Here is a 26,464-nt window from a genome sequence, read left to right as displayed (position 1 = left end):
TTTTAATTATATTTACTTGGTGAGAATATTTTTTTTTTTGCAATAATCCAGAATCAATGTTGCCGTTGGATAAATTTTTTCGATAATCCAGCGACACTGAAATGACTTGACTATCTTAAATTACAACACGATAATCACCGGCTTTCCCCACTGGGGTAATACCAAAGCCCCGGACTAATTTATCAAATGGAAAATACTAGTGTTAAGGATACACGCTTGGTACACGTTGTGATGAAAATTTATGGTCCAACGAGAGGAGAGAATTGCCTACAACTGAGGTTGTACTGGAATAATAGGGTTAATTTGTATATTCAACGTGCACACGGGAGGCAATTGGTGGATATATCGATATATCGTACAGTTGTGCGTTTGAGACGAATGATTTTCACATGGGAACGGGTGGGTGAATTGCCATCGGCTCTGCGTACCCACATTTTCTAATAAATTATCTTTAGAAAAAAATCCTAAACAATAGACTCAACTGAAAAATTTCGAGTCAAATAAAACTCCCGAAAAATTATTCACGAGAAATTCCCACGAAATTTTTGCGCAAGCTATTGATAATTGGATTATATTTGATATTAAATTTTCGTGTCGACCCTGAAAGCTTCATTATCTTATAAAATTAATATAATAAATAAAACAGAAAGTTCCGGAAAATTTTTCAGCAGCGGTGGATATCCTCAGAGAAATTCCATTTCGGTGGAGTAATTTTTCATTTTTAATTCAAAATTTTCTTTTTCTTCCCTTCAACATTTTAAACGACAATCGGCGACGGGGATCCAGATGGGATGGCCCATAAAACGGGCATTCCCCGGTAAAAACTCTGCTATCTCCATTTTCCATCCAATCGTTTGACTATTTCCACCCTGAGCGGTAATAACCGAGCGGAATAAACGCGAAGAGCATCCGAGGGTTAGTCCCCAGAAAGAAATCCCCAAAAAAAAAATTCAGAGGGTGAAGAGAATGTCCTCCACAAGCGGTAAACATTTATCCCACCGTAGTATTTCATCGGTTAAATCGGTGCAACTCCCCAAGACCCATGAAATCACCGTCTCACAGGGGAAAGTACATTCGTCACTTTCACCTTACAAAATGATAAATGCAACTGATGAAAAATTAATGAATTTCTGGCTGAATTGAAAATGAGCGGGAATTAAACTGGTATATGAATTTTTTAAAATGTTTATTCCACTAATTGTGATATTTGATATTGTTGCAGAGCTTCTTGGAGGCTAATTCCAAGTGCTGGTGGAATGCGGCATTGGTGGATGCTACGAGGCAATTAAGGTACAAGGGACATGTGTCACCGGGTGTTTTGATGGTGGGGGGTCCACCGTGCGCACTTGAAGTACTGAGAGCTGCATGGTCGCGTAATGTACTCAGACCACCGGCTGATCATGCCATCACGTGCCTCGGTAAGTCACTATTATTTTATTTTTCTCATCCCCTACTCTATCAACAATTTTTTCCATTCTATTCCATTCTACTATCATCATTTTTTCCTTTTTATCCTTTTTTATTCACTTTATTAATGTTCCTTCATTCGAGTTTAATTAATCAATTTTCTGTTAAATATTTTTATCTCCCATTTCAATCCTGATTTACTGTCTGATAACGGATTAATCCTAAAAATAGAAATGACGAGAATTATTCAAAAAGCCGGTAATTACCCTATTATCCATATTATTCCCATAATTTACAATAAAATGGCGATGGAGAGAAGTTTGTCTGGTAATTTTCGAGGATTTATTGTTGACATTATTTCCCAATTGGATAGTTACACGAGGAAGTTAATGTTTGACATTATTTTTTATGTCTTTGTACCACTTTTTCGTGGTGAACACGTGGTGTTAATTCGTGGTGGGACACTAATTCCGCACCTACGTAGAAAACACCTTATCAAGCCGAGAGTCAACACTCGGTTTCATCTCTTGATTCATCCACCCACACCCATATCCTCCAGACAAATTCTCACTCGTTAACACGAATTTTCAACCCAACGGCACCCCCTCTGTGCATTTCCCCCCCAGGCCCCACCCCATTTTCGAAGCGATGGATAATATTAATTACTAATAATACCAACTGTAACTCGAGTACTGCGTTGAGCTCGACAACAAACTCCGACGAATCGTGAAACTCTGTAATTAACCTCGTTACTTTAACATCTCCTTATCGACTCTGTTATAAATTACCCCCGCGTATACAAGCGTCATACTTTCTATTCAAATAATCGTTTGTAGTGTCAATGTGGAAATTTTTTACTCTGCACTCGAATTCGGGGAATCCCTATTGAACAAGAATTTTATTTCCATCGAAAAAATTTTTAAAAACTTCAATAATTCAATAAAAAGTCGATTTTTCTCTTTGAAAATCGGAAGCCATTTTAATCGGGGGATGAAAAGCTCTGCCTGCCACTCGAATAATTATTGGCAATTAATTAATTAATTGATTATTGAGAATTTACCAATTTACCACGAAGCGGAAGAGTTCAATAAAAATCATGTGAAAGTTCTGTAATTCGCAAGTGCGAATAAAGGTTTGATAAAAATGACGAAACATTCAGTAAAAATATTCATTTTTATCGGATCTTCATTCTCAATTGCGAATTACGGAACTTTCACACGATTTTTATTGAACTTTTTACTGAATTTTTTCTCTCTGTCGATTATCTCTTTATTTAACGCTCACAGCAGAGGCGATTTATCAAATTAAAAAAACTCTATTTCACCTCAATAAACATTTAATTCCCTTTAAATTATCAATTAAAATTTATCTAATCCTTTTTTATTGTCCCAAAACCTAATTACTTGAAAAGTCGAGTGTAATTGATGCATCTTCATGAGCAGAACTAATAAAGGGATGATTTGAGCTACTGTTTGGAGAAGAGTTGAATGAGTTGAATGAGTTGAATGAGTTGAATGACATGAATGACCGGGTCATGGTGGCTAGTGTTGCCAGAAGATTGATTAAGTTGGTAATGCGACAAGAGGCGCATTTCCCGTTTGTAATAGCTCAAGCCAACGGGTATCCTTGGCACACTCAGGCATATGGACTTAACTCGAGGATCTCCTCGCATTGCCATTAATATCGTTATCTCACGTGTGTGAAACATCACACCTGGGGTACATTATAGTGAGCTACCTCCAGTACGACAATTAACTCGAGCTAAACTGCTATTTACGGCTGGAACTTTATAACCGAACGTCAGTGCGTTCATCGGTTCTCGTTATCCGATTTAATTGCCGGGTAATTTGTCATCCCTGTCGCAATCACCTGCGATCATTCAACCCTATCCGTGCCATTGATTTTTCATTCAATTCTCTAACTCATTGAAATCTTCAATTAAACGTTAAATTAACTTAAAAATTAAATGCAATAGTGACAATTTTCTCCGGGAAAATTCTACGAAAAATTATTGAAAAAATGAATTTTATCTGGATTTCCATCACACGATTACTGAATGTCAAGGTAAATTTTGTTGTTAATTTATTTCTCTGATGGTAAAACCTCTCCTCTGGCTTTACGCAACAATTTATTTTTTCGCCTGGAAATTGGTAATACAGAATCTTGCAAGTATCTCACGGCCGAGCGTGGAGTTTCCCCGTGCAAAAGTGCCGCCAGCAAACAACCGTACGTTATTTATCCTTTTCATCAGTGTCAGTCCCCGGTATCTGATCCCCAGCTTCTTCTACCCCCACCCAATACCCACCATCATCTTCCTGTTGTTAAAATGCCCGATGCCCGAGTGTGGAGGGGCTGTCAAAGATAAATTTACGAGATGTGAAAAGTATCCAGACACACATAAGACCCCAACTTGGAAGGATGAACGACGACGTAACTCTATTCCTTGGGCGATTCGGTAGAGAGATAGTGGCCTGGTGTTGCCGACTTCTCACAGATCTACCCATCTCTTCAAGAAGATCCCCAATGTTCATCTCTCGCACTCCGGCGCACGCCTCAGGCCAATTCAAAAAACTTTTTCCCAACGCAAAAACAGACAGGATAAACAAAAAGTCCATTCAGAAATCCATAACGCCGATTTAAAAAATCGATAATTATAATTCATATTCTAAAAACTGCATTGAATCCCTCCATTACCAGATTCGTAAAAATTACAATTTTTTTCTCTCTCCTGTCAGTATGCAACCCAACAATTTAAAACATTTCTCATCCGGTCAGATAGTTCTCGCCATTTTTCCCCACCCCGCGCTGAAAATAATTTAATTACTCATTTCACAATGATAAATGAATATAATTACAATTTTAATTATAGCTTTTAGAAAGCCACAATTTTTTATAATCCTTTCATTATCAAAACGCCGTCTGTTGGTACCTCCTGGAGGCACGTGACTGCATCACAAAATGTTTCACCCATTATCTGCAAAATGAAGGAATAAGCGATGGATGAAATGAAAAGAAAAAAAAAAAATTGGCAAACATGATTTTGAAGAAAGATAGTTGATATTATTCACTGGGACAAGTATTACTTGTGGGAAGTAATCTCGATGGAGAGTCGCCCGGGGCCGAGGCCACGTCCTCCAGAGGAGTATCTCACGCTTAAACGTTGACAGGCCGCGATTTCCCTATCTGGGAGTCGAATAAGTCGACCCCCTCTGGTGAAAATTGCTGTCTTTTCTTCTTGTCAGGGACGTTAAGTGGCTTGTGCACATCCTCTCCAGTAAGAGCCACGCGACTTCATATCTACCCACAAAAAAATTTAAAAATCTGAAATAACCCGCGTGTAATCAATTAAAAATTCCATTTCTGACTCACTCCACCTCAAATTTCCGCTAAAAACTCCTAAAATTAAATCATCACGCGTGCGCTAAATTCATCGAAGCATATCAATTAATAATAACCCCAAACGCGAGATCCACCGATTAATTAAATCACCCTGTCCACCAGAAAATTAATGGATAATCCCCATCAAAACTTAATGATCACCTGACCACGACTTAACCCAGCGTAGCTCAATGGACCACAGATCCGTAATTAACGGATTATTAACCGATTATTGAATACCAGTAGTGAATAGGTGGATCACCACGTGATAGCCCGAAGGGATTTAGAAGGCACGATCAATGAAAATGGCGCAATACCGATGAGCACCGATATAAAATGCCGATCTCTCCCGAATAAACAACCACCACAAACATTAAAAATAGCCAATGCCAATGAACTGGTATTGAGTAACGGATAATTGCCACTCGGTTAATAAATTAATTCTGGACCTCCCTCGGTCACGCCCACAGCACCACGTCTCGTTGCCGCTGTCTAATCACCTAGTGCATGCCATATTCCCGAGGTACATCGCATCACAGGTAGTGCACATCATTAACTCCACGTTAAATAACATATTTAAGGACAATACCATTTATTGAGCATCGAAAATGCGGGCTCTCAGTGCCGATCTGTTCTCACAATTTAAAGATTTACCGATGCTACGGCCCAACAGAATCCGTGGATATGTTCACCCAGTGCGTCGTGATACCAAAAGAAGTTAGCTCGTGCGACTAAGTCGGCCAGAAAATTGCCGATTCTCGTTAAGATAACGATAAATGCACGCGCGGCATCGTATAAAGTTACTCGGGCAACTTCCATACGTATAACGAGTTGAATAAGGCCCCTGGACCCAGGGACACGGATGATCTTAGTTATAATGTTGGAAATGATAAAAATTGGCTATTCTCTCAGGATAAATGCCTCGTGATTTTCAACAATGTGTGTGGGTTTGAATGTCGTTCGGTGCCAGTCATTTTGCTGACTGCACGTGAAATCATTTACCCCATTAAACCATTATCGATACGTCGACTATTCCTGATTTGTTACTGGGGGTTCTCACACTATCTGGAACGATAAAACGTGACAATGTGACGCTTGACACAGGCAATCATCGATTTTATTTTTTTATTTGTTTGCAAATTGTGGGAATCTCGTGGGATTCATTATGATGATTATCGTCATCATCAGGGTTTAAAAGAGATGGGGTCACATGATGTTTTTGATGAAATCGTGAAATTCTTCAAATTACTGGGTATTAGATGTTTGTTGAATTTGATGTTATAGAGTTGTCTGTTATTCATTCAATTCAAAAGAGCGAAAAGCTTTTATATTGACCTGCTCTGTTTCATCATGAGCAATTTATACCGGTTATTAAATCAATATTTTAGATTAAATATGGGAAAGTGAAGTGCTGCTTGAAAAAAAAAAATACTAATAGACCCACCCCATTGCGCAATTATTATTATTAACCTGAAAATGTTAAGTAGAGTCTCTTATCATTCCTTTTATATATTCTCCAAGAAATGTCTGTCAATTCACGGAAAGAATTGATTGAATTTCAAAATCTGGGAGAATTCGGAATTTTTATTTTATTGGGAAAATTCAGATCGGAATATTTAACGGTATGATTTATTATTTATTATTTAAATATATTATCCTGGTGGGGGTATATTATTTTAGGCAGTAACATTCAGGAATCAGGGCGAATGAGAGTCACCTCGAGACAGAGGAGTTCACATACCTGGTCATGGGAACTGGCCCGTTCCAGATAACACTCCCACTCATTTGCAAGATCCCTCCCGTGATTTTTCACCCTTTCTCTTCGTGTATGGATGCATCAGACACTTCTTCTGGACCTCGGGTGAACTCCTACGCGTCGTCATAAACTCTAGGCGATGCTGAGGCACCAGTCGAGTCACTCCTATCAATCTCTAAAAAATAGTCGAGTTCAAGTTACCGATTTCCCTAGTTTTACTAAAATTGAAATAGAAAGAAACTTTTGAATATTTTCAAATAAGAATTTTCAAAGAATACCTCCTCGATTTCGTGTTCTCTTGATACTTTTTCAAAAATTTAGAATTTTTAAATTTCAGTGAATATCTGCTTGATTTTCATGCTCCCCTGATACTTTTTCAAAAATTTCGAATTTTATAATTTCAGTGAATACCTGTTTGATTTTCATGCTCCCCTGATACTTTTTCGAAAATTTTGAATTTTTCAAATTCAGTGAATACCTCCTCAATCGTCATGCTCTCCTAATACTTTTTCAAAAATTTCGAATTTTCTAATTTCAGTGAACACCTACTTGATTTTCCCGCTCCCCTGATACTTTTTCGAAAATTTTGAATTTTTCAAATTCAGTGAATACCTCCTCAATCGTCATGCTCCCCTGATACCTTTTAAAAAAATTTGAATTTTCAAATTTCACTGAATACCTCCTCAATTTCCTGTTCTCCTGATACTTTCTCTACATAAAATTCTCTCAATACGTGGACACGTGTGAACACATGTACGATCTCCCCCAGTACGGAATAAATACCCTGAACTGAGTTTATCCTCTCGAGTACTGGAGTCTTCCCAGTACTGCACGTTGTAGGGTAGTTTAAATACCTAGTCCGTGAATAATTTTTTTTATCTGCCCGTTCTCCACCCGAGGATCGGCGAGGAACTCGGGTGAGAGTGCACTGGACACTGGATATAGCCCTATGTACATTGGCGTGCGCCAACTCGACGATAATGTAATCTACACCAGGAGGCGCAAGATTATGCATCCAAGAGATCCACGAAGAAGATTCCAGGGTGATCTATGGTCCACGATGGGTCTGACTACCCAAGCTCCTAGGGTTGTGCCTCGCGCAATTCTTTGGATCCTCGCTACTGCCACCAGATTCCTCCTCTATTCCCAATATATTCTTTTCCATTTGTTATTCGACGAGGTACATTGTTGAATAAATTGTGTACTCGCCATCGTGGGTTAGAATCAGTGAGTTTGCATAATACATGTTTCCTAGTGTCATTTAAAACATCGAGGGAAGAGTACAAAAACACCGGTGGGAGAATAGAATGAATGAGGAAAATAAGTTTTTTAGTTTTCAATGCGCTATTACTGTCCCACGGTAATTTTAAACTAAAAGAAAAAATATGCATGCCTTCGAGGAATTTATAAAGAATATATTGAAAATATTTACAAATTATGTTTTATGGATTTTTCAAAATCAATTTTTCCGTGAGCTTCTCAATGCGTATAAATCATAAATGCTAATGTCTTTTTCAAATTTAAATGATTACAGATGATTTGAGTTGAATTAGTGTACACCAATGCGACGTTTTTTAAATTAATTTATCGAGTTGACGAATGTTATCATAAACACGTGGCAATTGGGCCTGTTACCGAAAACGAGTGAATTTGGATTGAAGATGGAAAGTGCAGGGAGATTGATTGGGCAAAAATGACCTTTGGGATGGAGGTAAAAGTCGTTGGAGGAGGTGTAGGAGATGGAGTGTTGTTGATTGAAGGGAGATGGAGTGAATCGACATGTATTTCTCTTGTAAGAGTGCGCTCGTCGATCAAAGGGTACTCGAATCGCCGACGTGTTATATACCTGTGTACATGAGCGAGGATTCAGCGCCCGTTGTGAATTCTCAGCTCGTTTGCCTTTACACTCACCTCGTAGATATGCCCGCTCCATCATCTCGGTACACAACAAAATCCCAGTTAGAAGTCGTGAGACGCCAATCCAACAGGTGACTATCGATACCGCCTCGATCCTTCGTTAGTTGGGCCCATTGATGTACAACACCTCTGCCTTTCATAAAATCTAACGAATGGGCTTGCACGATCAATTGCTTGTGCTATCAGGCAAATTGGACGCTTTCAAGGAATTTTATTTTATGGGGAATTATATCTTATAATTCATCACTCATCCAATTGAAAATTCGGCTCAATTGAACATAAAATTCTTCATATTCCAATAGTTCGCAAATAGTTCTCAATTAAAAATGAAAAATTCTGAGTTTGTCTGGAATTTTGAAAATTTTGAGAATCTATATTAATAATTTAATTGTTGTCCGAAAATTCGAATGGTAAACATGGTAAACAGAAATGGAAGAAAATATTTATAAAGACTCGGGAGAGGAAGGAGGAGAATATTTTCCCACCGCAAACCGGGGATTATATTTTTAATATATTTTTTTTCGCTGATTTCGCCACGCCCCGTCACACATATCCCACAACGGCCTCTAACGCCTGCGCTTGAATTTTCGCGCGTGGGCAATCCACCATTTCCATTCGCGAATCGTTAGGAAATGTTTCAATCGAGAAATGTTCAGCTGCAACCCGACACTTTATGGCCTATCCACCAGCTTGAGAATTGTTTTTTGAGTCACTAAATTCCGTGTTATCTCGGACATGACACTGCAACAAAGTGTTTTGAGGGACGGGAATGTGGAATCGGAGTGGAGATGTTTACAGAGATTTCACGCAGATAAGCCAATATTTATTGTTGCTTGTGTTTGTTGACTGTTTGCAAATGGTAGAGTTGCATACATAGATTTATTTACGATCGGAAATTCAGTTGAGAACAGACTGGAGAAATTAATTTCGATATTTATTATTGCATCAATCAATTGAATCTCCAATTTTCATTGATTTTATCAGTGAATTATTAATAACAAAATATGTAGATTTGGCGATAATTTTTTATAATATTCAGATTTTTATTCAACAGTTGAAAGAAAATGGATGCAAACAGTAAACTTTGGGATTTAATGACTCCAATTTAGTTTATGCCTCTGGAGAATCGATAATCCCAGGAAAAATCCAAATTTTCATTCTCATGATCTCCGAAGGACGTTGTCTCTCCATTCTGGTATCTTGTTACTCGAGATTGTTATCCCGAGTAATTTCTCAGGACAAGCCTGAAGCCTGCACTCGGGGCGTACCTTGTCACGGGATTTCTAAGTGACAATTATTACTGGGTCGAGACAAGGACGTCGGGGATAATTACAAACAGAGGTTATTGCTGTTCTCAGGATTGTGTACCGAGTGTCGCCAATATATTCGGGATTGCAGTACCTTAAGACCCGGCTGCAGACGTATGTAGGCTAATGTCAAGAAAGCATGACGGACAACTGCTAACTGCCTTGATTAATGACACGTGTCCTCATCTCCTCGGTATTTGCACCATTGAAAAAAAATTAAGAGAAAAAAATTGAATTCTTCACTGAATTCATAATTTACCCATTGTGAGTATTCAGATAACAACCTGCCCAATATTATTAGTAAAAAAATAGTAATAGTGAAATTATTTGAAGCATCAATTTTTCATTAGGAGAAAAAAATCTGGTATTAAAATTGATATAAATAGAAAGAATTCACTGGATAATTGAAAATAATTGTGAATTTCTTTTCATCAAGGAAAATTCTTCATTCGGATTTTTCATCGACTCCTTGGATTTCCCCGATAAGTACCGCCCCCACGCGCGATAATAACCGATTGATCTGCAATGCGATTTAACCCGCGTCGAACGGTCCGATGAATTACCCATTTGGAACCGGAATGAGTGATTTTTCTCCTTCATCCAGTCCCAGTGAGAGACAGGAACAAAGTCTGCCTTCCGGCAAAATACACACTCGGGCTTGCATAAACCTATTTCACCCTTGGTCGATTCAAATCGATTATGCCGATTCGATGGACGCACACCCGAGACTCTGTCACGCAATCGGTCTCTTTCGTGGGGTAAATTACATCTGGAAAAAAAACGCCTTCTTCTCGCTGGAGAGAGGTATTTTAACCCCTCGGCGTTAACGCAGGTAATTGATGGATTGATTCATTTTTTTTTTTTTTCGGCGTGTGCACTCGAAATATTCTATCGCAATCCACTCTTGCGTGGGTGGTCGGAGGAAAATTTAAATTGCATTTGACTGCAATGAGTTTTTGCGAAATTTTTACTTGAGTATTCCATTTTTATTTTCAGTTTTATTTCCAATGATTTTTATTTTCTTTTCAATCGGAACAAGTTGCCATGCAGCTCTGAATAAAAATGCGGATATATCGGGTGGTATTTCGATTTAATTTTAATGAGCGGCAGGGAGCCACCGAGATTAAATCGGCCCCGGCAATTGACTAATCATACCGATCAGTCGATGCAGTTTATCAATGTGTCACAGATATACGGGTTTGGAAGGAACGGTCATTCCCAAGAATAATTGCCTCGCGAGAGTACAAAACGTTTTTGCAGCTTCCAGGAAATCAAGTTTTGATCCTAGTGTTTGATAAATCGATATTTTGATTGTCATTCCTGGATTTTATCCGATTTACCAGACAAAAATTGCTCATTATAGCATTAAATAATTAATTATCATTCATTAAGTGATTGAACGTGATTGTATTGATTTGCCATTCAGAGGAAAAATCAAACCTATTTTTTTCCTCAGGAGAAAATGGATTGTTCAGGAGAAGAGGAATATCAAAGACATATTCTCCTAATACTTTTTCGAAAATTTTGAATTTGGCAATTTCAGTGAATACCTCCTTGGATCTCCTGTTCCCCTGATACTATTTCGAAAATTTCGAATTTTTCAATTTCAGTGAATACCTCCTCGATCCTCATGCTCCCCTGATACTTTTTCGAAAATTTCGAATTTTTCAATTTCAGCGAATACCTCCTTGATCCTCATGCTCTCCTGATATTTTTTTGAAAATTTCGAATTTTTCAATTTCAGTGAATACCTTCTCGATCCTCATGCTTCCCTGATACTTTTTCGAAAATTTGGAATTTTTCAATTTCAGTGAATACCTCTTCAATCCTCATGCTCTCCTGATATTTTTTTGAAAATTTCGAATTTTTCAATTTCAGTGAATACCTCCTTGTCTCTCCTGTTCTCCTGATACTTTTTCGAAAATTTCGAATATTTCAATTTCAGTGAATGCCTCCTCAATCCTCATGCTCTCCTGATATTTTTTTGAAAATTTCGAATTTTTCAATTTCAGTGAATACCTCCTTGTCTCTCCTGTTCTCCTGATACTTTTTCGAAAATTTTGAATTTGAAAATTTCAGTGAATACCTCCTCGATCCTCATGCTCCCCTGATACTTTTTCGAAAATTTTGAATTTTTCAATTTCAGCGAATACCTCCTCGATCCTCATGCTCCCCTGATACTTTTTCGAAAATCTTGAATTTTTCAATTTCAGTGAATACCTCCTCAATCCTCATGCTCTCCTGATAATAGGAATCATTGATTCCTGATGAGCTGCGATGAATGATCATCGAATTTATCGCGCCCCACGTGACACTGGTGTTTCCACAAATCAGGAATATTCCCACGTATGAGCTGCACCGAATTAATTCACCTCGCTCTATCATTTTTATTTTCTATTGAACCCGTGAACTCATGAGTTTGTTGTCGCCGAGGTACCTTGTGACCCGGTGGTATCAAAATCCCATCGAATCGTGATCGGAAGAAGAGGATCGTGAGGCATTTTACTCGGTGTCTCACTTTATCGTTTTATCCCCCAAGTACCTGCTGCCTCCACGTGCATAAATAGTATCGAGAGTCCTTATCAATTGAGCTCGTTATTGCCGTGTATGCAAAATCTCCTCCCGTCTGATGGTGAATAAAAAAATGAATAAAAGAAAGAAAAAAAAAAGTGCCAAGAGGCATTGTACGATTTTCCTTTCAATATTATCAGATTATTCTTACCTCTTGTAAACCCTGAACATCTTATCGACGGGTGAATTGAGGCTAAACAATTCTCATGAAGGAAGGCTGATCGGTGGAAAAAGGCGAAATCATTATTGCTGAGATGAAATGTTGAGGGGGACACCGGGTGTCATGAGACCATTTAATTGGAAGCCCTGGCGAAGGGGCTCACTAAATCACGAACTATCGGGGAACAACCGAGAGACCCAGAGACGTTTTCAATGCAAACGCCTCGCCTCCTACAACTGGGACAGATCCGATTGTAATACCCCGGGTGTACTGACTTTTATTGAGTTCAGACTGAATAACGTCGTATTACTGAAAAAGATACAATATTCCCAGGAGAGAAATACTGGTGAAGGGTTTCGTCATCATCATCTCGAGGGAGGGGTTATTGTATTGATTCTATTTGCCAATATATAATAATATTTTTCAATCCGTCACGCATTTCTGAGAAAAAAAGATTTGATTTCATTCATTGAATTTTTCTCCGTTTGATAATGAAAGCTGTTGAAAATATTCGCCGTTGGAATGAGATTCTTCAATTCTAAAAAATCTTGTCCTTACGGTACCCGTGATTGACCGATTATCTGAGAACTGCAGTTTGATTGATCAATAAATCAAATTATTGATCGCCGTGAAATGGCAATGCCGAAGGCGCCCGACGTAACGAGCGTGCGCGAGGAATTTGAAGAAATGAAAAAAAAAAAGTCAAATAAAAAATGCGGGAGGAGATCACCAGGTTCAAGATCACCAGGGGATGCCCTGGCGTGGCTCGTTAGCGCCGGTGACGGCGCACTCGCCGGTACAATACCCAGAGTAACTCCTCGATTCCGTAATTGCATACCAGCTCAATGTATTTCACTCGATTCATCCGCCTTTTTTACCCCAATACCCACCTTCACTATCATTAGAATCATCGGACTTAACTCCCAAGTGCTCATGCGGGAGTAATGTCGGCCAGCTTGAGATGGGGTATTCCTATTCAACTGGAACAAACCTTTGAGGTATTGAATTGTGAGGAATGGAAAAAAAATGTTCTATAAAGACGCGTTGATTCGCGATGATGAACGTTTCACTGTGATTACACCAGTGAAAGGGCAGTCTGTCGAGCTATGAATAGCACTTGATGCACTAAAATAACGATGAGATTGTGCCAGATTAAAGCGTCAATCACAAATTATTTCCACTCGTGATATTTTATTGAAATAACAATTCATTTAAATTTAAATAATCGATATGTATTCATTTATCAAATTTTTTCATCCATCAAGGGTACTATCGTTGGATTATTTCTTATACTTCAAAATTTAATCGAAACCTCTTCACGATGGGTCAAAATATTTGTTCACTCCTTGGGAACAGGATGCAACAACCTGAGACTAATTTAAAAAGGGTAGTTAATTTTAATAGCTATTTGAAAATGCGAGGTGGACGCGACGCCATCTTCGAGAACGCTTGCGGCCTAAACAAGATGGCAGCTCCCATGTCTCTCATTCATTAATATTATTAATCTGTATCAAAAAATATATATTATTATATAAATACTCCCAAAGCTGTTCTCGCAATTGTTGATATTTTCCTCAGTTAAAACCCATGAATAATATTGCGTAAAAAAGAAATTTCTCTGGTCACACAAATGATAATTTTATGCAAATGAATTTAGCAAAAGTTTTCGCTCTTGATTGCGGCGTGGGTGTTATTCCTCAGCCAACTCATCAAGTACTTCACTGGTGTACAATTGTGTAAAACGACATGACTTGTACGTAATCTAACGGACACCGTTTAGCGAATTAAATTCTCCACGACTAAACGCGCGGAAGTCGTGATTTACTCACGTATTCCAGCGTGAAAATGTGTTATACCCCGTGACCCAGTGACACCCAATGGAACATTATCAGGGGATTACCAACGCCTATAGATAACCATGAGGTTCAAGTTTGAGATTCCGGGGATGCCGATGGGAATAATCAATGTACCACTGCCGATCGCTATTTCCCACGTTACCAATCATATGCCAATTCTCAAACGATACGCGTTATTCCGGTAATTTAATGTGCGGATAGTCTCTAGATGACCACTGGAACTTTCTCGATGCAATTAATTTCAAATCATTTGAGCGTCATCGATAAAAAACTATCGTATAATGGGATTATTGTGGTACGAGTCCTGGGAAAGCTGGGGAACGGTCAGAACACCTTTGATCCATCCACTTTCAACTCTGTTTATTTTATTGAGTTTGTTTACTTCAGAGATTTGTTCAATGACATTTATCATCGCGTTAATTGAATGTCGGAGTCGGGAGTTTTCACTTGGGATAAGAGATTGCATGAGATTAAAAATTCGAACTTCAATTGAAATTTCAATGAAATTTCCGTACATCCGAAATTGGACGTCTGTCAGCAGTTGACTCTTAATTTATTTAAAAATTACGTTCTCACGAATTTCATAAGTTTAAATTTATAATATTCCAACGAGAAAATCCAGAAATTAAAGAAATTTTCATTTTTCATCTAAATAAATCGATCATCAAAATCCAATCAACGACAATAAATAAATTATCGTCCATAACATTTATTTTTCACCAGAAATAATCACTAATCGATTGATAATAAATTCGACAATAAATTCAATAATCTCTATATGTCTCATGAATTATTTCTGGCATCCGCATAATTTTTTTCGCATAAAAAAAATGTCAAACGAAATTACCCATAACATTTAAAACCAAAAAATCATCAACTCGTTAATGAACTTTTCGCTGCCAGGTGGTGGCTGTTGTAGGAAGTCGAAATCCCGTCCAATGGAAAATGCATTCCCACTGTCGACCCACGCATTGACTCGACATAAATCCTCGTTTTTCCGCTTTATATTGCCACACTGTGATAGTCCGACCTATTCTAAATTAAACAGGCACGCATTCTGCTCATAGTTATCACCTCCCCTCACCACCCCTTTCCCTCCCCCCTGGGCTATCAGTGTCTCAATCTCATGCAAAAGTCCCCCACAAGTGTAATAGAGTCACTCTCCATTGGCCAGAGTAACTCCACAATCATCCAGTAAGTGAAAACACCCGTACGTCCTACGGAAATCAACTTCACTTGTATATCAACATTCAGACGAAAATAAAAGTACAAATGTCCGCTAAAAATGCATCATTCATTCTCTAAAATATAATAGTCCAGGGAGTTATGGGAGTCACGCGTGGGCTTGGGAAATTTTCACCATTCAAGTCGAATCTTCGGGATCGTAAATTGAAAATTTTCACGGTAAAAGTTTTGATTATGAATTTCCGGGGAGGAGAGTAGTAAATCTGTGAATATAATCTGTAATCTTGGTGGGAGATTGATTTTTTTTGGAGGGGGTTTCATTGAGAGAATAATTCTTCCGTGTTGAGAGAAATTTACCAGGGAAATTGACGTATTTTGTAATTTTTATTTGATGGTTTTTGGAAAAATTGGGATAATTCGCGTTTGAGAAAGTAGAATAAAATTGATTATAATGGGAAATCCAGGAAAATGTAAAATATGAAAAGGGTCTTTTGACTTTCCGTCAGTTTGACAGATGCCAAAAGCAATATCCTCTCGACCCATCGACATGGCCGACATCTCTGTTTTCCCCATAAAATCCATGACTCCTCTCCACCATAAAGTAGGTTAAACGGCTGGATTTTCACTCAACGACACCGTGCGAGATTTCATCGCCAGAAGAAATGAATAAGAAGAATCAGAACATTTAGCTGAATGTGTTTTTCCCAGTATCCACTCCGAGGATCATTAGAGACAACAGGAAGACCGAATTCCAGATCTATCCGAGGAGGTATCCTGGCAGTATAATACCGACCCGGATCCCATAGTCAACAATCACGACACACCAACTCCTAGAGCAAACCGGCACGCGTATAAAATTAAAGAAAGTCAAGGAAAAGAGGAAAAAAAAAATGATTGAAAATAAAAAAAAAAACAGAGAGACAAACTAAAATGCAGCAAGCACTTCTCGTGATTCTCCGTTCAAGAGGTTGAGAGATTTACATGAAATTTACATTGAGCTAAAGTAAGAAGGACTTCTGGTACTCCCAAGCATCTGAATATACGACATCGAGGTGGAGAGATCATCAGTACCTGGTGAACCGATGATACGGTGACCCAGAGAGGTTTAAGTGGGAGGAGTTTGAATAGCTCCGAGGTATTCGTACGTACACGTGGGAAAATGGTAATGTCTCAGAGGGTATCCGTGACTCAAAGGACCCATTGGACTCGAACAAATCCAGCTACTGGCTGATACATTTGACATGACTCTCCCCAGTGAACGGGTTAAAGTATAAACGATAACGAAGTCTAATGTAACCAATCGTGAAATTCAATTGAAATACTGAGTCGGGGTGATCCCTGGGAACAAGAGTCATTTATTTGTTTGCATGGTATTTCCGTGATTACCCCAGTGGGCAAATGTACGTAACAATTGCCGGGTAAACACCATTAAATCCAAGTAACATTGCATAATAATCCTCTTTACTCCATTTCATTTATTTACTTATTTATTTTTATGATTTCTCGTGTTAGTAACTAAATGCCTGACTGTTTGTGGATCTAGGGGCTATTGATTGCCTTCTCTCTGGGGCATTAATCCTGATAGTGTTGGCCAGGTACATGTCGACAACCTGACACACCACCACACCTTTTACTCCATTTTACTCGGCAATGGATTTTAATCCCGATATGTCAACGTCCACGTGAAAATATTCATTCGTTGCTATTCGAGTTATGTGTATTACGATAATATATCTCATGTCCCAATATTTGTGGCACGAGCTCGTTCCATTTCATGAAATTCCAGTCGCTATTTCAGTTTTCATCGGGTGAGATTGAACTTCATTTCAACTGAAATCGTTTATTCCATTAATCAGGCATTTTGAAAATTCATTCTTGAATTTTTCCAGATGATTACAACTCCGCTAGTAATGAATAGATTTATTTTTATGAATTTCAGATAATTAAGAAAATTCTGGTGAATTTATATTCATGAAATAAAATTCACACAATTAATAATCCTTCAAGGATAATTTCTGTGGAATTTTGCATAATTGAATAATAATAATTTCACCCCTAGCCTACATTGGCGAATAAATAAATTAAATGAGAGTACTTTCGCACGATTGGTCATGCTGATAAGAAATCACCACTTTCGCGCTTTAGTGAAATTCCAGTTGTTCTCTGAGATTTAGTCTCCAAGAATTGAACAAAGAAATAAATGTTGAAGTGCCAGTGATGTCGGAAGGAATTCACCTCAGGATAACAAAGTGTTCAGCTCTATCTGGAGTGGCATTATGTCGAACAGGGGGAGTCTGTCGATCGAGAGGTGGGCGAACGTTGCTTTCCTGGTTTCCGATAAAAGCCAACTATCACACTTGTACAATGTGGCATTTATACGTAGGCTGGATACCAATACACTAACGATACACCGGGAATGATAGAAAGGTGCAGGCAGGCTAATAATAGACTTCAAACAGGGAGCTGCAAGCAGGTGGGTTTTCGTGACCTCGGATAGCTGACGAAGAGACCTTTTACGTACGTCAGCATCCAAAACTTCAATGATTTATATCATAAATCAACAGCTTCTTTCTCATTCATCATCTCAAATCATCCAAGTCTTAATTCATCTTAAATTCAATAAGACTTCGATAAGATTAGATAAAAATTTCATATTAAAATTATTGTCATCGCTTTAACAAAATCGATGACTCAACACTGGATCGTCAAAATGTTGATAAGAATTTCCATGAGTTGTATTTTTGTGGCATGTGACAAGTGAAAACACAAGCAGACGATTCGAATTCATGCAGACGTCAAGCAGCGATAGGATCGTCTCCAAGTGTCATCAAAAAATAAAAGATAATATGAAAGGACCGAGACAACAGGTACTGTGATTCGAGAAATATGAAACAGCTTTGATGGATTGAATAGTTGGATTGAATTTCATCTGGAGTTGTTGCAGTCGTTGCAATTCAATTGTCATGTTGGGTACAATTAAACGGGAGAAACAAAGTGGATGCCGAAGATGTGGATACACCCAGGAGTCACATTTACCAGGGTTTATTCAGAGTGCTCTGTGTCGGCGAACGGTTAATGATTCCTGATAAGGTCGCCAGATCCATGAACCATGTCCCATAAGTTATTCTAGGCGACTCTGAGACATGCCCCGCGAAATTAATCAGCTCCGATTGAAGAAACATTTTAATAGTCGACCTTGGTCTTCCTGAAAATAAAAAAAATCTCGTAACGAACGGTTAAAATATCGTCAGGTCATTGAAATCAGGTTTTAACAGAATTTTATTAAATTTTTATATTCACGAGTGATTGACTTTGAATTTTGTTTAAAAAATGTAGACTGCGAAATGCAGTTATTCGCGAACGGTGAAAATATCGAAAGACCGAAATCAGTTTTAATAATTCACCGTAGCATTGAATTACAATGCCCCCGGAGTATTGAAATTACCGTGAAAATTGATTTGATGAGGCGGTAAACCATTGTCATCGACTCGTGAACGGCGTAATAAAGATTTCAATGGACTATTGCAAGTCGAGGATAAAAATTATACTGCAAATACCAGGGGAACGATGTCATTACAGACATTAACAGCCGCAATGATCTGGAAAAAGAGGGAACTTGGAATTTTTTCACAGTAACAATAACAATTCGTAATAATTGGCGAATACTTTCAAGATAATTAATTCAACCACATTCATCTCGAACGAACTAAACCCAAAATATAAAATAATATAACAATATTTTAAAATATATTTCAGGTGTAATATGATTATTCTTATTGTGATCCCCAGAAGTGCGTGAAAGTAGAATTGAAATCAGATAACCTTATCAACAAGATCGATGGTGTCGAGAGGATGACCCCTGGAAATGGCTTTTGTCCATGAGAAATGGCAAAAGAGATGGTCGGAGATCACAACTCGTAACGAGACCTTTGCGACGTACCTTCTCGTCTCTTCTCTTCCTCGTCGGCATTTTTTTTCTGGAAGAATCACCGAGGGAAGTCTATGTAAATTCAATACGTGATCTGGTATCTTTGGTGAGGTTTTACTCCCCTCAGGACGACGTATCCACCGGATTCCTCGGCATCCACCCAACCCCCAGGACATTATGATACCGAGTTTGTTGCCTTTCATCGATTGAGGCACCAAACGCCCACACAAGTCGCAGCTGGAATTATACACATCCATATATCTCATTGTTTATTGGTTATCGGTCTATACCCCTGGGTTAGCATTCTCATTCACAATTCAATCTCACAGCTTGACTTCTGGCTGCCATTTTCCATGTTTCAACACAACCTGCTGCTCGATCATTCATCATACATCAGGGAGTTCATTTTGCTTAATGAGCTCTGCAAATCAAATCGAGAGTATGACGGATTTTCTTGAATCATTGAGGTTTTTCCAGTTTTCACCGTTATCTGTTTATAAAGTTCAAGTTTATTTATCATTATTGCAAATAATATTGATTACAATGTCTCGAATCGCATGTGTCATGATTTTAAAAATAATAATTCATTTATAAATTTTGTTATCAATTTATGTTGAAACTTACATTTTTCACTCAACTCCACTTCAATCGTGGATTAATTATTTCGAAAGATTATTTTTTCGTTCTTGTTCTAATAATTTAATTATTAATAATTTTCACTGTATGTTTATATCTGTGCGGGTGAAAACTTTCTTGAACGCTTTATGAGCGATAAATTGAATTAAAATCCACAAGACTGCGGATTCAGATGCAGTTACTGGAAATTCAAAAAAAAAATCGACGAGTGGTGAAAGTGAGCAATCAAAATCTGTCGCAAACAAATCTCACTGGTTATGAACGTGAGAGGTGTCGAGGGTTCACATTCGATATCCCATCGCCAACGAATTGTATCTCAATCCCCTCTTTCGAGATTTTCTTTTTCCTCCGATGAAAAATAGCATTTGCCCTGGGGCTGTCCACGCGGTGGGGAAAGAAAGGAAAAAAAAAAATGGAATTCAACGGAATTGAGGGTATAATACTAGGTATCATCTCATTGGTGGAGTGCAAGGTGCTGGTGTTAGATAGGAGATCTCCGCGATCTCCGCGAAAGTGCAAGTATTCACAAAGTCAAATAGGGAAGTATGAAAAAGAAACGATCAATCACGTGGAAAATTCCAGCGGAAGTGGGAGGACTTCAGAGGCAGTGAGTAATTGTCTTCAATAACAGGTCACATCAGTTTCCTTTTTTCACCTCTTCTGGGGGAAATTCACGTTTACTATTTGTGGGACAATGAATCCAGAGAATGTGATGTCTCGTTGATTCGAGCAATTCATTGAGGGAAATTTTGTTCCTGGAATTCATGATTTCTTCAGTTACTTTTCAAATTCAACGAGTTCTACTGCGCACTCTGGTGAATTCACCCCTGATTCCGGGGATTTTTTAATCTCCTTCGAATGTAATTATCCCGCCGACTTCAGAGGCGATTTAAATTGCAGAATTGTTCGGTGTGCAATAAGTCTCAAGCATAATGCGCGGCGTTTTCAATTTCTATTCCATTGACAAGAAAGTGGAGCGCACCGGGAAAAAAAAACGGACTTATTGAATATAATAATATGGCACCGGGTAATAAATGTCAAATGAATGGATCATTAGAGTCAAATACGTCTAGTCAACATGACGATACAAGATGAACAACTCGTTTCACCTGGGGATCGGATGCTGTACCACTGGGGCGTGGCGATTCAGTGGCTCCTTTCCCTCGCGCCCATTCGACGATCTGTGGAAATTGTGCAACACTAGTTTACCTCATGGGTGATGATTTTTTCCGCATTGTCTCTTTTTTTTTTTCTTTCATTTTTATTATTTGGATTTATGGACACCGACGAATCCGGGGATCGTAAACGAGAGCGCAAGGTACACAAGGGTTTATGCTGGTTCTATAACTCTCCCACGCGAAAACATGGACCCACTCGTTTGTTCGCGAATGATTAAGTGGTGGTCATTTTAGTTGAAGCGAATTTCTTGCGCACCTACTTAATCTCCAGTTTTTCCCATTTTTTTTGGTCAATTTTTTTCCGTCCTTTGTCATTGTTTAATTGAAAAACTCATGGTTCATCTTTTATTTTATTTTCTGCAATTATTTATTTATTTACACTAAATAAAATTGGTAAATCATGTATTTTATCGTTGATGGTAATATTATCTGCAATTTCAGTGGAAATTAATAAAAATTTATTTCTTCTCATTTCTCCTTTTGTTGTAACGAGTTGAATTAAAGTCGATGAGATTGCCAACGGGAAGATAAACATGTCCGAGTGGCTCTCCATTTTAAAATAATACCGATCGAAGTTATTTCCACGTATTCATCCCGAGGGTGACAAGTGGCGCTGTCCAACGCGCAGCTTTCACGCGCCGCCACCCGCGATTTTCTCCAATTTCTCATCTCGAGAGTTTGAACCACTCGTAAAGAGATTTGAATGACTCCTTTCCGGTAATTCAACGTGGATAGGAAACATCAGGAGGGAATTATTCCCCAGCTATACCGTAACTCACGGATTTTTAGTCCGATAAAAAATACAGGCGGTTAAAGTTTTCATGGACGTACACCCGTCGACATAACGAGTTCTCTGTCACTGGCGGACGTAAAAGTCGACGCCTTTCTCGATTAATTATTGCACAACTATGGTCTAGCATTTAACGCTCTAGATCGGACAGAAACACGCGAGTGGGGATCGACTTATCGCAGTAATGATTCCAGAAACGAGCATGAGAAACGATTTTAAGGTAGACAGGCGATAAATACTGAACATCAATTCAGAATAAACAAATATGCTATTTATAATAATAAATGTGTATAATTTTTGGAAATATTGAGTCATGATATTTGACAACGAATAACTCCTTGAATTGGAAATGGATCAGGATCAACTTTTACCGATCAGCTTCATATTAAAAATCCATTTGAATTTCCACTTGGACTTATCGAAAAAAGGGCGTGGGTGGGCAACTTTTCCTGGTGTAGTTACGCATGAATCGATTCTCCGGACGCGTGGTATCAATACCCAATCCCTCCCCCGTCGGCTTCATTCTCCTATTCACCGATAAATTCCCCCTGCGATCTTGAATGCTGGATTTATCGTATTTCCAGTACACATTATTTATCCGGAAGATATTCCGCGTATTTATTGGTGTATCATTACACTTTCAATTCGTTTGTTTTTACAGAATTCAATGAAATCACTCTGGAGCTGCATTTGTCGGGTGAAATACCCATGAATCACTTTGCACTATCAATTTTCACATTTTTCCTTTCATACGTTCAGATAAATATTTATGGTAACTGTAAAAGTGAATTTTTATTATTTATTTGAATTTTCATTTGAATTAATACCGAAATATGTGATAAATATATGATGATAAAATGATAAAATGTTGAAAATGGAAAAATTCGTTCGGCGGGAAATTTCAAATAATTATTTCCAGGAAATATAATAATTCACTTTTTTTTTATGATGCTCGTGATATTGGAGATTCAATAAAAACCGTCAGCTGTCAGGTGAGAAAATTAAATAAATAACTGGAGATTACGAGTAGCCGGTTTTTATGGATCGTCAACGAGAATTGACGGTGTGGTATGAACACAAAATGGAGGCTTTGACGCTGGTATGATCATTACGCACGTGGAAAATGCACGTTGTAGGTGCAGCATGTGCCATTTGCATTCGTGTGGAAACGATGAGGAGAAGACATTCCGAGTGCAGTGGGAATTAAAATTTTATGGGACTTACAGTGGACTCTGAAATCGTTGATTCCCTAGGTCTTAATTGACACTTATTTCCGAAGAATTGCACTCAATTTTTCGAATTACTATTAATTTTCACTGCAATTACATTTCATTTTCTGCATCAATTCCTGAATTCCAGAATTCCTTTTCCGTGAATTTAGGGAGAAATATCCGCAGAGTAATTGAAGAAACAATTTATCCGGAGGATCTCATGGTCGTTAATTTTTATTAACAAATCCTGGAATCCTAGAAAGAATGACGAGGGGAAAATTAAATGTTCTGATGCTGGGGAGAGTTCCTAGCCTATGGGAAGTCCAAGAATTTAGGGGTTGGTAAAGATTATTAAAACTTGTTATGGATTTAATGTCGAAATTTACGATTCATAGCCAAGGGGAAATAAACCCGAGAACTTTACGATTTTCAGTGTCATAATAATAATTGATGCGCGTTAAATTTTTTAATAATTGAAAATTAACATTCGTCGATGAATTATTGAATCCCTGACCCCCCGGTCATAAAACCAATCGCAAAATCCGTGAGAAATGCCCGCCACTCACGTACCCTGTTCTAACCTTGTCCGATATTACTTTATTTTTGATGGTTCAGCGATAATTCTCGAATCCATTAATGCCCATTCCATTAATTGCCCCCTCCCCCTTGACATGGAAATTTATGATAAATTCGAGACGCATAATTCGCGCTGCGGTGATAATGCAAATGTTAATGCAACATCAGCCCCATTCAGTTCTGAATTATATTGAATTTTCAATTGGTTGTTAATTTAATGGTGTGTTCACCTCGATTCTCATGGTTTCTCCCAATTTTCAGGATAAATCTTTATAATTATACCTTCTCTCATTAAAGCCGAGAATTTATTGTTATTATTTTGTTAATAACATGTGAATTATGTCAATTAATAATTATCTTTTTTTCTCGTGACGTCTCGTGAAATTATTTAATTCGGTTATTAAATTATAATTATTATAATCTTCTAATTATTTTTGGACTAAAATAACTTCTGGGAAATTTCATTGAACTTTATAATTATGAAATAAATTAATTAATGAAATTAATATTTAATGGAATTATCTCAGAATTTTCACGGAGTAATCGCGCAAAAATTGATTATTGCTATTGTAAAATACAATATATTTATTGAATGTTTTATTCGAATTTCGATGGCGCGTCGATAATTCTCAGATTCACTAATCCCACTTAATTGCCCCCTCTGTGAAATTCATTATAAATTCGAAACGCATAATTCGCGGTGGGGAGATATTGCAAACGCTAATGTAACATCCCCCAAGTACGTGATTAGATTTACCTCCACGGGGTAACATGACTGTTGGACATGAATATTGGATGCTCGTGGTCGTCGATAATGATGTCTAGGTGTACACCAGATCGAGATAAACCAACAGGCAGTGGGTGTTCTGTTCCAGAGTGATGAGCACATTTATCCGTCACTTTATTTTCCCGCAATTTTTCAATGAAAATATTAAAATGACAAAAATCCGAGCAAAAAAGAATTAACAATTCAAATTTTTCCCGGAATTCTGGACTGACGATTCCCGAAATTGATGACGAAATCAAAAAATTTTTTAGAGAAGTGGAAATTTTTTTCCTTCAATTATTTTTTTCTATTTCAAGATGCGCGAATATTTCAGAATTATTCAGATATTTTCCGTTTACGAGAGAAAATTTATTCGGTTCACGTGCGAACTTTTGGGTTGAACCCCAGGAATTTTGAGAGGCAGCCAGGCAGGAATAAATCCATACTATTCCCCCACTGGTCTGATAGCATTACGTCCTGCCAAAACCGTGACCTGACAGATAATGAGAAAAAAAATGAGACTCAGGATAATCTTCCGCAGCCAATACAACTCTCAACGAATCTTTCCCACGCGACCGCCACTAATTTCAATTCTTAATAATTAATTAATGATTATTCCTCCAAACCAGAGAGGAAAAACTAAAATCAATACTAAAAACATCTAATTATTTTGTGACAAGCTATTTTAATATAATTATTCCTGTAAAAAATATTAAAACGTACACCATTGAAGATCTCGAAGAACGGAGAACGAATATTTGAGATAGAGATCTAATGAGGCAGTAAAGATTCAGTCGATTCTATCGAAATGAAGAAATCGATCAAATCGGGCTTTATTATCCGCAACGGCGTTCCATCGAGGGTGAAAACCCGGTATAAATTTGCCCGTAGCAAATACCTCCACCGGTATGCGTGAGAGACACAAACAGTATGTCTCACCCATTTTAAAATAAAACTACACGCATGCAATTACGCTCCTAAGAGAGAGAGAATGTACAGAAGAGCCATCGAGTGTTGGCTTTTCTCAGAACGACCACTTGCCGGCCTCCGAGGAAACAAGAGATTAAAAAATTTATATTTTTATATTATGTAGAATTGAAGAGTTGAAAAAATTATCTTCTCAGGCCACTCTTCATGGTATACATCTCAATTAATTATTATGGACGACAATTTATGGCGTGTGAATTGCGGCATCCGCTTTGACAATGAGATTTACACAGATGGAAATTTATCACTCACTCCAGAGAATATTATTTGTAATATTTTCCATGGAATTTTGGACTGGTAATTTGGACTTGTGAATTTCTTGAAATTCCAGTCGTACGTGAATTTTTTATTGCACGAGTTGGAGTTCAATTTGAAATTTAGTGTCTGAAAATAAAATCCCCACATTTCACATGCAAATATTCGCATGTATCCAGTGAATTTGCATGACTGAAATAAATAAATTTAGTAGACGTAATTTCTTTTCTCAATGCGGTCTGAAAAAAAATGCATTTGTGCCAAGACTCGCTGAGTCGTTTAAATTTCGGTGAAGGTGAAATAAAAAACAAGTAAAAAAAAAAATGTACATAGCATGAAAAAAATGGAGAGGTGTTGAATAAAAAATGAGATGCAGGGAATGTATTGGCGGGATTGTTGATGCACAGAATACCTTCACATTCTCGTTGTGTACACGTTTGTATTTTGCCCTGAGGTGGAGTGTTCGTTGTGTTTAGGTGCCCCATGTCGTACAAAGTCCCCAGGTAACTCGATCCACGTCTCTAGTCTCGTGTTATACTATTTAAAATAAAATAACGATAGTCTTACACCCCATGCCAACATTTAATGCATAAACATAGA

At 37.9% G+C, this 26,464-nt stretch overlaps 1 protein-coding gene across 2 annotated transcripts in view; it reads left to right on the top strand.

Annotated features, from left to right (window-relative positions):
* The window catches only part of knockout (Stork-head domain-containing protein knockout), an 80,427-nt gene that overhangs the window by 47,121 nt on the left and 6,842 nt on the right, over positions 1-26,464 (top strand). For both annotated transcript variants that reach the window (XM_011304996.1, XM_011304995.1), the window contains exon 3: positions 1,223-1,418. In XM_011304996.1, the coding sequence (XP_011303298.1) occupies positions 1,223-1,418 (196 nt within the window). The remainder of the gene's footprint in view (positions 1-1,222; positions 1,419-26,464) is intronic.

The sequence above is a fragment of the Fopius arisanus genome, unplaced genomic scaffold, assembly GCF_000806365.1.
Source record: "Fopius arisanus strain USDA-PBARC FA_bdor unplaced genomic scaffold, ASM80636v1 scaffold00040, whole genome shotgun sequence".
Taxonomy (NCBI): domain Eukaryota; kingdom Metazoa; phylum Arthropoda; class Insecta; order Hymenoptera; family Braconidae; genus Fopius; species Fopius arisanus.
This window is presented reverse-complemented; position numbering and strand designations above follow the sequence as displayed.